The 16,464-nt window shown below is 39.1% G+C and overlaps 1 protein-coding gene across 1 annotated transcript; it reads left to right on the top strand.

The window, feature by feature from the left end:
- On the top strand, nucleotides 1–13,633 carry LOC138349703 (myosin heavy chain, muscle-like; the record flags this gene model as incomplete). The annotated part of the gene is given in 27 exon segments (XM_069312063.1): nucleotides 1–83; nucleotides 321–348; nucleotides 806–908; nucleotides 1,333–1,422; nucleotides 1,550–1,712; nucleotides 3,084–3,187; nucleotides 4,350–4,487; nucleotides 4,607–4,876; nucleotides 5,228–5,398; nucleotides 5,633–5,933; nucleotides 5,936–5,959; nucleotides 6,385–6,437; nucleotides 6,712–6,799; nucleotides 7,394–7,511; nucleotides 7,821–7,938; nucleotides 8,248–8,721; nucleotides 9,011–9,897; nucleotides 10,145–10,224; nucleotides 10,925–11,169; nucleotides 11,279–11,596; nucleotides 11,599–11,632; nucleotides 11,635–11,658; nucleotides 11,661–11,839; nucleotides 11,841–12,067; nucleotides 12,169–12,335; nucleotides 12,338–12,621; nucleotides 12,866–13,633. Coding segments are annotated over 27 exon segments (5,290 nt in total), but the record flags the coding sequence as incomplete, so codon positions are not given.
- Between the last annotated feature and the right edge of the window lie 2,831 nt (nucleotides 13,634–16,464).

Raw genomic sequence — 16,464 nt, 5'->3', positions numbered from 1 at the left:
GATCTATCAGGGCAAGAGGCGTAACGAAGTGCCTCCCCATCTCTTCGCTATCGCTGACGGCGCCTACATGAACATGATGCAGCGTAAGTACTTAATTTCCAAATGTCTAGAGGTCATGGAATGTTTATTTTTGTTTTCACACAGCCTGAAAACGAAAATTACAAAATGAATTAACCAGTTGTTTTCACTCACTCATTGGGTATACTCAAAGAATGTAATCAAGTGGTATACGATACTTGCCATATATACAAATATATATATTGCAATAAATTTAATTATTCAACCAAATCCATCTAATTTCTGATTATTTCTCTTTTTAGTTGGTGATAATCAGTCGATGCTTATCACGTAAGTTAATCTACCGACGATCATGCGTACCTAAACACAGTCATGCACACACACACATACACACATACAATCATACACACACTCAGCTATACATATCCACACAATCATAAGGTCCCCATGCACAGTCATATACAGCCACACAGTCAAAAACACCCTCACAATCATTCATATGTACACACTATCATACACAGTCACACATACACTCCCACACAATCATTCACACCCACATAATCATATGCACCCACACAATATACACATCAACAATCATACACACACAAAATCATTAACACTCGCACACATTCATACACAAGCACGTCCATGATCAATACACCTAAATGTACACGACTTCATAATTATCAAAATATGTAAATTTAAGTGTAGTAAATAGCAATATCATTTATACTTCCATGTATTCCTTTTTTTCCTGTAATTCTAGTTTTCTATTTCCCTTCCACAGCGGTGAGTCCGGTGCCGGCAAGACTGAGAACACCAAGAAGGTACTCTCCTACTTCGCCAACGTCGGCGCCACCGAAAAGAAACCAGGCGAAGCAGCCAAGCAGGTAAGATTATTTCAATGTATTTTAATTGAAGTTAATTGAAGCAGGCATCTGTTTTCTTTAAGATTTATTACCTTGGCTGCTAGAGTTGGGTTGGTGTTGAGCTTAAGAACTGTCAACGTCTGGAGGGTTATTAAGGTCAATAGAATTTTAATAGTTTTACTGACCAACCAGCAAGTATACTTAAGTTCTTAACGTAGTCCAGAACTAGAGTAAACTCAGTATAAGTATACCGATTAGCGAGGTATACCATGCTCCTTAAGTTAAAACAATCTCACACTCGAATAATGTAAATTTTAATAATTTTTGCTTTGGTTTTTGTTAAAAAATTGTATTTTTGATTGTTGTTAGTACTATTCTGCATCATTATTAGAGATTTATTTTCGATAGCCTGACATTAAAGTACCTTTTTTAATTGTTACTTCAGAACCTGGAGGACCAGATCATCCAGACCAACCCTGTACTGGAAGCCTTCGGTAACGCCAAGACCACCCGTAACGACAACTCCTCCCGCTTCGTGAGTTCCTCTTACTCTCTGCTGTTTTACACGGGGAATGTTCTTACTGATCTATCAACAAATTTAACTTGTGGCGTTTAATATTTTTATGCTCCTTGATTATTGATGGACTCTGTTCCTAACACAGGGTAAGTTCATCCGTATCCACTTCCAACCCAACGGCAAGCTGGCCGGTGCTGACATTGAGGTCTACCTGCTGGAGAAGGCTCGCGTCATCTCCCAGCAGCCTCTTGAGCGCTCCTACCATATCTTCTACGAGATGATGTCCGACCAAGTCAAGGAAATTAAACGTAAGTGTTTTTGCATAATCACAATTATCTATATGTTTATGATCAATATTATTACCCTGAACCTATATATTTTAATTATTAAAGATTAATATATATATTTCGTGCAGAGGTGAGCGTTAAAACTCTTTTAGATCAAGTTGCAAAAATATCTAAAGCCTTTAAAGGTACCGGACCTATTCATTCTGTTTTAAGTCTTTGCTCGTAAAATTCGCCCAATCAATACACGTTCAGTACGTCCATGGCACTGTATGCCTAGCAGTGACGTCATATTTAAGATTACACTTAAAATTATATTTTGACAAATCATACTTTATATGATGTGTCAAACTCATAATTGTTTATGCTAGAGTTAGATTAGCAGTAACACCTTGCTGAAAATGAAATATTTATTTCTTAGGAATAAATATTTATGAATAAAGTCTGGATGCCAACGCATTTTAACATTATTTAAAGACGGTATACCTTGGGTGAGCTGGCGGCGAAGTGTTGACAACGATATAATGACAAGTTGAAAATAGACTGTATTGTAGCTAACGTTTTTACTCTAGGGTTTGGAAAGGTTTCATCAAACGTTATTGTAGGCAACGTTTGGATAGTCGGGGGCTTCAAAAACGTTAGCGTCAATCATCTACTAACGTCATTGCCAATAAAATCTTCTCTTAGCTTGATGTGTCTCTTCAAGATATACATCACTCAACAAACCTTAGGTCCCAGCGCTGGACCACCCGCCCAGTTTATGTCATAATAATAACAATACTTTCTTGAAGCATCATTCACGCCTTGCTAATACGAAAATTATCATATTTCCAAATTTCTATATTATATCCCTTCTCATTCCTCAAAAACAATACAGACAAAAATGTTTAATCTGATTACTTTCATATTTTATCATTTAAATAAATGTTTTCTAACTTACAGCAATATGGGAACAACATTACTTTCTCCTCCGCTGATGAAGCAGAGAAAACTTCTGTTAAGTGAGTTGTGTTGTTGCGTAGGGAAGCTCCTCTTATGGATTGGTTTGAATATCGAGGAATTCTAAGACGATTAATCGATATTCTGTCCCCTTTTGTTTTATGTATTCAGTTTTAAAACTCGTTGAAAGTCCAAACCTGAGAGAATAATCAGCCGGACTTTTTATATTTACATTTAAAAACAACTTCGATTGGATCTTTCAATATAGCGGTTTGACTAAATTTTTACAATGGCCACTTCTAATCATAATGTGCAATGCTAACACGGAAGATAGCACACAATCATTATTTATTTGGTACGAGATGGAATCCTGAAGATTAAGAAAGAAAATGGGCAAAATCAAATGTTATTTCGAAATTTAGGTACGATTACTTATATATTTCCTTCCATCTACAGCAACGTGTTTCCTCAGCAATGACATCTACGACTACCACTACGTGTCTCAGGGCAAGGTCACCGTCCCCTCCATTGATGACGCTGAGGACATGCAGTTCTGTCACGTGAGTGTTATTACTGAGCGTAGGAGTCAAACCCTATCCATCAGAATGTGTGTGTGTGTGTGTGTAGGAGCCTTAATCAGTGGGTATTGGAGCCTTATCTAAACCATCAATGGGTGTGGGAGTATCCCCAGACCATCAATGGATGTATGATCCTAACCTAAACCATTAATGGGTGTGGGAGTATCCCCAGACCATCAGTGTTTGTCTACAGTGTTTGACCATCAGTGTTTGTCTACAATGTTTGACCATCAGTGTTTGTGTGTGTCAGTAAGTCTAACCTAAACCATCAATGGGTGTAGGAGCCTTGTCCAAACACGTAAGGCGGCTTACGTGGATACTGGTCATATTTTGTGTGTGTGTGTGTGTGTGTGTGTGTGTGTGTGTGTGTGTGTGGACTTCTTTGTATAACAGTATTACGGTAATTTTCACACGAAAAGTACCGTAACGTATTTCACATTTGTATAGAATAGTGAGATATAACGATAACATTCCCTCTCACCGAAAGGGCATTCTGTGGAAATATAAAACGTTATTGCTTGCGTCTCTATTACTTTATTTTACTCTCGTTACTTCTCATCTTGTGCGTGTATAACTCGAGGATATCATTCGTCTGACGAATTATAATTAAAGTAAAAGCTTGGGTAAATTGCCGTGACTTTTCAACATTTCTGAGTACTTTTGGTTAGGCTGTAGAGGTAGCACCTACGCAAGTTAAAGAATATCCAAAAATAAAGTTAGTATTTTAATTGCAAGAATACTATCGGGGTATTAAGTAAAATCAACCCATAAACACAAAATATTAAAATTTGACTTACATAGTCTGTATATCAAGTAACTTTATTGAAAAAGAACATTCTCTTGCCTCAAGCGTACGGTAGTTAGTTGAGGATTGTTCTCAATTGGAGTTATATGTATTTGTGAGTGTAGCAGAGTCGTTGTGTCTGTTGAACTCACACTTACTCTCCAGAAAATTACTATGTATTAAACAAAATTGTATTGTAAATTTTTAGCACGTTTTCACATAATTATCCATTTGTATAGAATAATACGATATAAATGCAAAATTATTAATCAGAACGGGCATTAGAATACAGCATAAATCTTTATACTATGATTTTATTTACCTAATTTTGATTACTCTAATGGTTTCTTTCAACTTCAGGACGCGTTTGACATTCTGGGCTTCAGTCCGCAAGAGGTTACGGATGTCTACAAGGTGACAGCCGCTGTCATGCACATGGGCGAGATGAAGTTCAAGCAGAGGGGTCGCGAGGAGCAGGCTGAGGCCGACGGCACTGAGGTGATTATAATTACAACTTTATTATAGTGTGGCAATACTTAGGTGATTCTGATCCAGTCATAAAGTATCCTTCATAGACTGTAATGTTGAAAAGTAACTTGCTGATTCCTCTTTATCAGGTTGGAGACAAAGTTGCCAAGCTTCTTGGCGTTGAGGGTGAGGACCTGTACAGGAACATTACCAAGCCCAAGATCAAGGTCGGCGCCGAGTTCGTGTCCAAGGGCATGAACGTGGATCAGTGTTACTACTCCGTTGGTGCTCTGGCCAAGGGTCTGTTCGATCGTGTCTTCAAGTTTCTGGTCCAAAAATGTAACGTCACTCTTGAGACTGGCATGAAGCGAGCCATGTTCATCGGCGTACTCGATATTGCCGGCTTTGAGATCTTCGACGTGAGTTATATATTGTTTAGTACTGGTATACAAAGTCCAGTCATTGAACATTTGGCCTTTTTAAACTTTCAATGAGCGTTTCTCAAGTACATTTTCAAATGAAGAAATAACGGGAATATGGCTTTAATCGAAATGGTCATAAATTACTAGTATTTATGGCGTTAAGTTGAGGATTGCATGTTAGAATTATATAACAAGCTTAATAAAAACAAAATATTATTATTTTTAGTATCATTATAAGAATTAATTATATTCTATGTTTCAGTATATTTATAATTTATGGCGGTTATTCCAGCTGCACTCTTACTTTTGGTTCGTATGCTAAAATTAGAATTCATTTAATCCAAACAGTACAACGGCTTCGAGCAGATCTGTATCAACTTCTGTAACGAGAAGCTGCAGCAGTTCTTCAACCATCACATGTTTGTGCTGGAACAAGAGGAGTACAAGAAGGAAGGTATCAACTGGGTCTTCGTCGACTTCGGTATGGATCTGCAGGCCTGCATCGAGCTCTTCGAGAAGGTAGCTTTCCAACAAAGTGCTTTGCGTTCAAGTTGAATCCAATCTAAATTTGATTACTATAAGAATTTATTTAAAGGGCATACTGAAATAAATCCTTTTATCGTTACCTCTTCCCCTTAAAAAAACCTCTACCCCGTTACCTCTAAAAAAATCATTGCATTACATTATTTTTCGTATTTTATTTTTTGCTACCTCTCTCACCTTATACCAATGACATCATTTACTTATCGACAGAAAATGGGTCTGCTCGCCATCCTAGAGGAGGAATCTATGTTCCCCAAGGCCACTGACAAGACCTTCTCCGAGAAGTTGAACAATAACCATCTTGGCAAGACTCCCGTGTTCATCAAGCCCAAGCCACCGAAGGCAGGTCAATCCGAAGCCCACTTCGCCATCGTTCACTACGCCGGTACTGTGAGCTATAACCTGACTGGCTGGCTGGAGAAGAACAAGGATCCCCTCAATGACACCGTCGTCGACCAGCTCAAGAAGTCTAATAACGAACTTATTGTCACCGTCTTCTTAGACCATCCGGGCAGTCTGGTACCGGTGATGCTAAAGGTGGTAAGTTTTCAGTGATAAGGCTATATCGTTATGTTTACGCATTATCCGTTTGAGTCATTGAACATTTACAAATTATAGTTTAAGTATATTGTTAGCTATTATCAATATAGTATGCAACATATACTTCCTTTGATATTTCTGCAAGTAGAACTAATAAGTATTTTCTTTCTTTCTCCACAGATTACAACATCCCTCTTGTATCTTGATGGAAGAAACACACAAGAATTTGATCATTTTCATAAAGTGAAACTTAAGAATAGTTTTCCCTGCTGCTATCTGTTGGATTATTCCTTGATATACGTTATTAATACCAAATATTATTTTATCTAACGAGCATTTGCTTAAAACAATGAAAGACAATTATAAAATGAAATCCAAAATAATTGTATAATACAACGAATATAAAATATTCTTTCTTATAGGTGGTCGCGGTGCAAAATCTGGTTCATTCAAAACTGTGTCTTCTGGATACAGGGTAAGTACATTTGTAGCCAGCGCATAGGTTCGAATCCTTCTCATAGTTCCTACTGATGTTCTGAAGTATATTTGTCCTACTGTACTTACATGCTTCAAGTCACTAAAAAAGAAATACATATATGTATTAATCTATATCAAAAAGTACTTTTACGCTTCGTATTATCATTTAAGAGCTATCATCAGTATCAAATCGTAGTTCAGCAGCATTATTCCCAATCCAGCTGAAGAAATTCTGCGTCAGTTAACACCGTCTGCATTTTCATCTTCCCCAGGATCAGCTCAACAACTTGATGAGGACCCTCAACGCCACTCATCCCCACTTCATTCGATGCATCGTCCCCAACGAGACCAAGTCCCCGGGTAGGTAGCCTCATATAAACACTGTATCGTCCCCAACGAGACCAAGTCCCCGGGTAGGTAGCCTCATATAAACACTGTATCGTCCCCAACGAGACCAAGTCCCCGGGTAGGTAGCCTCATATAAACACTGTATCGTCCCCAACGAGACCAAGTTCCCGGGTAGGTAGCCTCATATAAACACTGTATCGTCCCCAACAAGACCAAGTCCCCGGGTAGGTAGCCTCATATAAACACTGTATCGTCCCCAACAAGACCAAGTCCCCGGGTAGGTAGCCTCATATAAACACTGTATCGTCCCCAACAAGACGAAGTTTCCAGATAGGTTACTAGTGGGGACACTGATAATATTCTCAGTCGGCATAGTTATTTACATTGCAAAAGGTTTTCTTGAAGACAGTTTTATCGTTCGAAAGAAATTGGTAAAGTCAGATATTAACTAGCGACATAAGGAAATAATAATCCAATGTTGTCATCAACAAAAGTGATTTACAGTAGTTTATGTGGAGCTCATATTTTTATATCATTAATGAATTTATTTAATGGATGATGACTTATAAGAATATTCGAGCATAATTCAAACTTCTCCTCCTTCAGGTGTGACTGAGGCCGGCCTTATCATGCATCAGCTCACCTGTAACGGTGTGCTTGAGGGCATCCGTATCTGTCGTAAGGGCTTCCCTAACAGGATGATCTACCATGACTTCAAGCACCGGTGAGTTGACTTAACTAAAGCTAATGAAAACAGTTTGCTAGATATTAAAGAATTGAATTACCCAGTGCTCTGTTTACAATATTTTGTCACTGAACTTATAGAATATGCACAATTATTGTTTTGACTTACTTGTAAGACAGGAAATATGCCCTAATTTATACTTAACCATAATTGTATTCGTTACCAAGTCTGTATATGAAGCATAGTTAAGAGTTGCCGACACACTGGAAAACACATACGTATTAACAGATGTAAAGTGCCAAACTTCGTGTAAATTTTAGGTGATATTTGACACCAGTTACTTTACAGATACAAGATCCTGGCTTCCAAGGAGATGAGTGAGATCAAAGACGACAAAAAGGCCGCTAAGGTTTGCTTCGATAAGTCTGGCCTTGATGCAGAGCTCTATCGTCTCGGCAACACTAAGGCAAGTTCAGTTGATTAATCTGTTAATCAAATATTTCAGAAAGATATTTGTTATTCTAAATGTGACTTTTTGAGGACATACCAATTACACGAAAGCATTTCAGAAGCAATATACAGTAGTGTGATCTTAGAAAAGATCATATCTTGCATCCTTATTTCCAAACTCTGTCTAAGAATATTTTGGCTACTGTTAAATATTGATAATATTGCAAAAACAAGAAAATGTCCATGCGCCTTTAATCTTAATTCAGACTAAAGAATGTGATTAAGATAGTTATACTAACAACATTTCTTACTCTACTTTGAAAAGGTGTTCTTCCGCGCTGGTGTCCTGGGTACCCTAGAGGAGATCCGTGACAACCGCCTGTCTTTGTTGATCACATGGCTGCAGTCGTGGATCCGAGGCTTCAAGAGCCGCAAGTACTACAAGAAACTCCAGGACCAGCGTGTTGCCCTCCTTGTTGTCCAGCGCAACCTGAGAAAGTTCATGGTAATGCGCAACTGGGGTTGGTACTTCCTCTGGCAGAAGATCAGGCCCACGCTCCATGTTAGCCGCATTGAGGACGAGATTGAAGAGCTTGAGAAGCAGGCAGTAAAGGCTGAGGCACAATACGAGAAAGAAGTTAAAAACCGTCTGGAACTTGAAGCTACCAATGCTACTCTTCAAGAAGAGAGGAACAGTCTCCTGGTCGCTCTTGATTCTACAAAAGGTGGCGTGGCAGAGTTCCTTGATAAGCAAGCCAAGTTGCAAGGTCAAAAGGCAGAACTCGAGTCTCAGCTTGCTGTAAGTTTCACATATGAGTTTGCAAAATTGTCTTAATTAATTTAACTAAAACAAAAGTTAATGTTGTTTTTCATGGCGCATTGGGTTATTGATTTCATGTGAATATAAATTATGTCATACTTAAAATTCAGCCTTAATTGTTCTGCAAAAAACAGTTGATTTAATGCAATTGCTACTGGTCACTTATAATCTTGTAAAAAAAAATTAAATTGATTATTAAATCCTCTTTTTCGTGTTTTATTCGAATAGAAAGTGAGAACTAATTTACTTTTTATTTTCTTTAATTCAGGAAGCCACTGAACGCCTACACAAAGAAGAGGAGGCTCGTAACTCATTAGCCCAAGGCAAGAAGAAATTCGAACAGGAAATAGGCAATCTGAAGAAAGACTTTGACGACCTTGACGCTAAAATTCAAAGTCTGGAACAGGACAAAGCTACTAAAGATCAGCAGATACATACTCTAAATGATGAGATTGCTCAGCAAGAAGAACTGCTTAATAAAATAAATAAGGAGAAGAAACACCTTCAAGAATGCAATCAAAAGACCGCTGAAGACCTTCAGAGCATCGAGGACAAGTGCAATCACTTCAATAAGGTGAAATCAAAGCTCGAGCAAAACCTTGACGAACTTGAAGATTCTCTTGAACGTGAGAAAAAACTGCGTTCCGAGGTTGAGAAGGCCAAAAGAAAAGTGGAAGGTGACTTGAAATTGACTCTAGAGGCTGTTGCTGATCTTGAACGCAATCACAGAGAGCTTGAGAATACACTTCAACGTAAAGATAAGGAAATTGCTTCACTTGCCAACAAAGGTGATGAAGAACAAGGCACTGCAATTAAGACCCAGAGGCAAATCAAGGAGCTTCAGGCTCGTATTGAAGAGCTTGAGCTAGAGGTTGAGCAAGAGCGCCAGTCTCGCGGCAAGGCTGAGAAGAGCAAAGCTATCTTGGCACGCGAACTCGGCGAACTTGGCGACCGCTTGGACGAGGCTGGTGGAGCCACCGCTGCCCAGATCGAGCTGAACAAGAAGCGTGAGACTGAGCTAGTCAAGCTTCGTCGTGACCTCGAGGAAATCAACATCCAGCATGAATCTGCACTTAATCTCCTTCGTAAGAAGCACAATGATGCCGTAAATGAACTTTCAGAACAAGTAGACTATCTCAACAAGATGAAGGCAAGGTAAATATTCACGAATTCTATTTCTGATGTTCACATAATGTACACATAGAGTGTTTTATTTAATTATATATATATATATATATATAATATTATATATATATTATATATATATATATATATATATATATACATACATACATACATACATACATACATACATACATACATACATACATACATATATACAGTATATATATTATCATTGTTCTACCTCTTGATAGATGTAATTATTCTTGCTTCACAACAGGACTGAGAAGGACAAGGAGTCTATTAAGCGTGACGCTGATGATGCCAAGGCTGCCATGGACAGCCTAGCTCGGGATAAGGTAAACTTTAATATTCTTTATAAAATCGTTGTTCTTAAAGATAGAAGGTAGTGCCGAAAGCCTATTGGAGCAGCTCCAATTTATTCCCATCAATACCACTCATGTATTTGTTGTAATGCCCCATGTAAAACACACTAGCTATCTTATGTCTCTTATGTACTTAACATCCCTGCTCCACAGACTCTAAATCCTTGTTTCAAAACCAGTATTTGTCTAATTTTATTCTGAATAAGCTTGTGAAATTTCCATTCATTTAGAAACTGTACAGGAAATTTTCTTTATGTCTCTTTACTAGGAATGTTCATAATATTATGAAACAGCATAACTGGCATAGTAGACAAAGCCGATTCTCTATATTGCCAAAACTTATTTTTCCTTATATCTTCAAATATACTCAAATATTTGTTCAAAGCTAATCAATTTAACATTATAATATTACATTGGTAACTAATTTATGTATATATATATATATATATATATATATATAATATATATATATATATATATACTATATATATATATATATATATATATATATATATATATATATAATATATACATATATTATTCTATATATATATATATATATATATATATATATATATATATTATATATATATATATATATATATTATGTCAACGATTGAGAGTTGACATAATACGCAAAAACAAATCCTCCATGTTTTGTTTTTCTTGTAGTGCTGCAGCTGAGAAGACAAACAAGCAACTTCAGCAACAGCTCGCCGAAGTTAACAGCCGATTTGATGAAGCCAACCGCACACTCAATGACTTTGATGCTACCAAAAAGAAGCTTGCTGTTGAGAATGTTGATCTTCTGCGCCAAGTTGAAGAAGCCGAAAGCCAGATTAATGCTCTGTCTAAGCTTAAATTGTCCCTTACCAACCAACTAGAAGACGCTAAGAAGTTCGCAGACGAAGAGGGCAGGGTAAGATATTGAATATATATATGGTATTTTACATATTGTTTCCCCTTACTGGTTTTACCAAATAAAAATAATGTATGTATTTCGTTTAATTTGTTAATTTTTTTTCCAGGAGCGTGCAACTATTCTTGGAAAGTATCGCAACTTGGAACATGATATTGATACTCTTCGTGAGCAGTTGGAAGAAGAGGCTGAAGGTAGAGCGGATATCCAACGTCAACTTTCCAAAGCCAACGCCGAGGCTCAAATGTGGCGTGCCAAGTATGAATCTGAAGGACTTGCCCGCGCTGAGGAGATTGAAGTCTCTCGAGCGAAACTTGCTGCCCGCCTTGAGGAAGCAGAATTGCAGATTGAGCAACTGAATGTCAAGAACCTAAGTCTTGAAAAGAATAAACAACGCGCTAGCGCGGAGCTCGAAGAACTTACAGGTTTGCAGCTGAACGCGCTCATTCTCTAGCCATAGCCGCTGAAAGAAGCAAAAGAACTTTGATAGAATATATCTGAATGGAAACTGAAGGTTGATGACCTTGCAGCCGAACTGGATTCATCCCAGAAGGAGTGTCGCAACTATTCTTCTGAACTTTTCCGTGTTAAGTCAGCCCACGAGGAGAACATAGAAACACTAGATTCCGTTCGCCGCGAGAACAAAAATCTTTCAGATGAGATCAAAGACTTTGCTGGATCAGCTTGGTGAAGGAGGCCGCACCTACCACGAACTGGAAAAGAACAACAAACGCCTTGAGATCGAGAAAGAGGAGCTCCAAGGTGCTCTAGAAGAAGCTGAAGCCGCCCTCGAACAGGAAGAAAACAAGGTGCTCCGTAGTCAATTGGAACTCAGTCAGGTCAGACAGGAAGTTGACAGACGTGTCCAAGAGAAGGAGGAGGAATTCGATAACACCCGGTAAGTTACTTTATTAATACAACATGAAACACATGCTAATTGCTTAAGCTAGTGTCATAATTTGATTATTTAACATTTATTAAAATACTTCTATCTTCCAGGAAAAATCACCAGCGTGCTATTGAATCTATTCAAGCTTCTCTGGAAGCCGAAGCAAAGGGCAAGGCTGAAGCTCTTCGCCAGAAGAAGAAGCTGGAATCTGACATTAACGAACTCGAGATTGCCCTGGACCATTCAAACAAAGCCAACTCAGATTTGCAAAAGCACATCAGAAGCTTCAGATCGACGTTAAAGACTTGGAACTGCGCGTTGAAGAAGAACAACGTTCTGCCTCAGAGTACCGTGAACAATATGGTATTGCTGAACGACGAGCAAATGCTATAAATGCTGAGCTAGAAGAGTCCCGTTCTCTTCTGGAACAATCAGATCGTGGTCGCCGACAGGCAGAATCAGAGCTTCGCGATGTCCTGGAACAAGTGAACAGCTTCGCTGCCCAAAACAATGCACTGTCTCTATCCAAGAGGAAGCTGGAAGGTGAAATGACTACTCTTCAGGTAATTATTTATTCATACATTTTAACAGTTGCATCACTGACGCCGAATACACTAGACGGTAATAAAATTATATATTACAGAGATTAAATCAATCAAATAATTCCTTATTAATGATCATTCAAATAATAATAATAATACATCGAATCAGAGAAACTAAATTACTTAATATATTTGTTGAAGTATTCGGATGAAATTGGAATCCCTAAATAAATATTTGTACATATATATTTCTTACATATTTTAGGCTGACCTGGATGAGATGTTGAATGAATCCAGGAACTCCGAAGACAAAGCCAAGAAGGCCATGGTTGACGCCGCCCGCCTGGCTGACGAACTCCGAGCTGAGCAGGAACACGCCCAGACCCAGGAGAAGTTGCGTAAGGCCTTGGAAGTTACTCTTAAGGAACTTCAAGTTCGCCTTGAGGAAAGCGAAAGTACCGTCGCCAAGACTGGCAAGAAGGCTGTGGGTAAGTTGGAAACCCGCATTCGTGAGCTGGAAGGCCATTTGGATGACGAATCCCGCCGCCACGCTGATGCCCAGAAGAACCTGAGGAAGTGTGAGAGGCGCATCAAGGAGCTCACCTTCCAGTCCGACGAGGACAAGAAGAACCACGACAAGATGCAGGACCTTGTTGACAAGCTGCAACAGAAGATCAGGACCTACAAGCGCCAGATCGAAGAGGCCGAGGAAATCGCCGCTTTGAATTTGGCCAAGTTCCGCAAGTCTCAACAGGAACTGGAGGAGGTTGAAGGCCATGCTTAAACATGACCTCATTTATCAATTTATGGGCTCTAACATTATACGTATTTTTCTTCAGTTTTTCATGCACTTGATTTACAAACAAATATTTAGGTGCGTAATCAATGAATATGAAATTTGCAAATAATTTTATCATTGTTAAACTATTGTTTAATAATAAATGCTCATAATTATCCTTTTATAATTTTATCACCAGTTCTCGTTATATAGAAATAACATTTAAAACATGAAAATAAATAACAATTTTACTGAGTTTCTGTTTAAATGAAACCTCTCTTTATTAATAGTTTTTATTCGAAAAGGTGATTTTCCTGTTAAGGAATACATACAACTGTTGTTTTTATGCTTCCACCGTGTTGGGTAGCTCTGAACTTCCTGCCTGCCCCAACCCTGGACTGCGGGCCGGGACCCTAACACCCATTTCAATACACAGAGAAATCACAATTAACCTGATGTATCAATGAGATTTGTCTCATTATTTTCAATTTCAAATACGATACACATAACAATGGTCTTACACATGACTGCGAGGTACATGACAAATACTATACATATATTGTATTTACAATACATTTGACACTTGAAATACAAATGACAAATTGTCTTACTCATGAGGCTTGTAAGATACATAACAAATGCTGCGATGTTAATATAATGATTACAGTGCAGTTGATAATTACAGCACACACACACAACAGTTGCCATACACATGGCAATAGCAAAACATAATTACTATATACGATTGCCATACACATTACAAGAGGCTGCAAGCCAAAATACTTGTGATATATACATGTGGGAAGTTCCATAGCTTTTAATCTGAAAATAAAAGCAGTGACGACGTTTCGATCCGTCCTGGACCATTATCAAGTCTTGTAATGGTCCAGGACGGACCGAAACGTCGCCACTTGATAATGGTCCAGGACGGACCGAAACGTCGCCACTTGATAATGGTCCAGGACGGACCGAAACGTCGCCACTTGATGATTGTCCAGGATGGACCGAAACGTCGCCACTTGATAATGGTCCAAGACGGACCGAAACGTCACTTGATAATGGTCCAAGACGGACCGAAACGTCACTTGATAATGACCCTGAACGGACCGAAACGTCGCCACTTGATAATGGTCCAGGACGGACCGAAACGTCGCCACTTGATAATGGTCCAGGACGGACCGAAACGTCGCCACTTGATAATGGTCCAGGATGGACCGAAACGTCGCCAATTGATAATGGTCCAGAACGGACCGAAACGTCGCCACTTGATAATGGTCCAAGACGGACCGAAACGTCGTCTCTGTTATGTCAGATGTGAAGATTGGGTGCCTAAATGATCAAACACGTTATTTTGATTTACGTCCTGTTTGTATGTTTTGCATTGATGAGGCTGTGTGTGTGTGTGTGGCTGATATGCTTCAGTTTAACAGTCAAGTGCTTTGCAATCATAGCATTGACCAAAAGGAGATTTATTTCCAAAAAAATAAACACAGGAAGCATTTCGCTATCCTTAGAGGGTGTTTAGGAGTTGTTTTTTGGGGGGAGGGGATATTAAGGTGTCCTCATTAACGCATATTGGTAACGAGCGACATGGCATCTCTCTGATGATTGATTGATTGATTGATTGATGAAGATTAAGCCATCCAAGAGGTGGCACGGGCATGAATAGCCCCGTAATGTCTTTGATTGCTATTCACAATCTTTGTAGATGTTTTATAATCAACTAAAATGATGTATATATATCCTCGTTCATCACTGTATAATTAAAATATTTACAATTCTATTCTTGTTTCTTTTTATGTAAATACAACAAATACATATTTCGTGAAACGTGAACTGTATCTGTTTGTGGCCCTTGTACATTTTGACCAGAGACTGGCTGAAATACATGCAAGCTCCATTATCATTCGCCAATGTGACTGTAGCAGATACATGTTTTAATACCACTGATCTGAGCTGGATGAAAAAATTTCATTTTTCATGGCCTTTGGTTAGAGAAGACTAACCAGTTGAGATGGACTGTCTTATCTTACAATGAGCATAGGAATGGGAGTCTGCACAGTGGGCACCACCAAAATGAAGACACATAACTGGCAGGATTTCGCAAGCAGTCTTAACTTGACCTCATATGTCCTCGGAGGTGTCAAATTACTGTCTCAAGTTTATGTTCCCTCCTTGCGCCAGTGTTTAAAAGTTTAACCACGGAGCTTCAACTTGCCGAATTAAAGTGTTCTTTTGCACTCTTCGTTGCGAATGTGGCGATGTTTAGTCTGCCTGCAAAACCCTATCGGTTCGCTGCATTAATTATGATGATGCCGACCATACGTACTCCCACTCCTGTGCTCACTATAAGATAGTAATCCGTCTCGACTGTCTGTTAGCCTTATCGAACCAGTGGCCATGAAGCATGAAACTTCAGCGACTTCACATATGCGTGCGTTGTTCGTCAGGAAATATCGACCTACTCTCATTCCGTCCCCTGCTTCAGAATCGTGTACATGTACTCGCTATTTTGGCTTTGATTGATACGCATCATTCTCCAGCCCCTTCGCTGTCTTTGGTCAGGGTTTTCCCTCTCAGTCACCATCCCTACAACCCGGCCACTACCTTCCTGCCCTTCCCTGCTCATCCTCTTAACAGTGGTCCCGTCTCCTGCACCCGTGTCGCTCAACACTTATATTACCAATGTGGACACCTCTGAAATCATCCTCCAATCTGCCTTTTGACCTGCCTACTATCCTTGAGGTTAGAGCTGATGCCCACGTACGACATCGCAAACTACATTGCAATCAACGCTCTTTTCCTATCAGAAGCATATGTTGGATCATTCCATGTTCCTCCCTCCCTCTTAAAGAAAATAAAACATCAAGTCTCTGAACCTTCCATTACGCTCACCCCTCAATTCGGAATCTTGTGACGGCCTCGTTCGACTCTTAGTGTTGTTCGGGAACAGTCCTGCTTACCAAAGTCCTCTCTACCTCCACTTTCTTTCCCGGCTGAGTCTGTGCATAAGTGAGCCCCTGGGACCTTTCGGTTGCAAACCAATTGCGCTGTCTTCTGCAATATAGGACCCCACGTATTCTCAA

Source organism: Procambarus clarkii, chromosome 71 (assembly GCF_040958095.1).
Source record: "Procambarus clarkii isolate CNS0578487 chromosome 71, FALCON_Pclarkii_2.0, whole genome shotgun sequence".
Lineage (NCBI taxonomy): Eukaryota > Metazoa > Arthropoda > Malacostraca > Decapoda > Cambaridae > Procambarus > Procambarus clarkii.
This window is presented reverse-complemented; position numbering and strand designations above follow the sequence as displayed.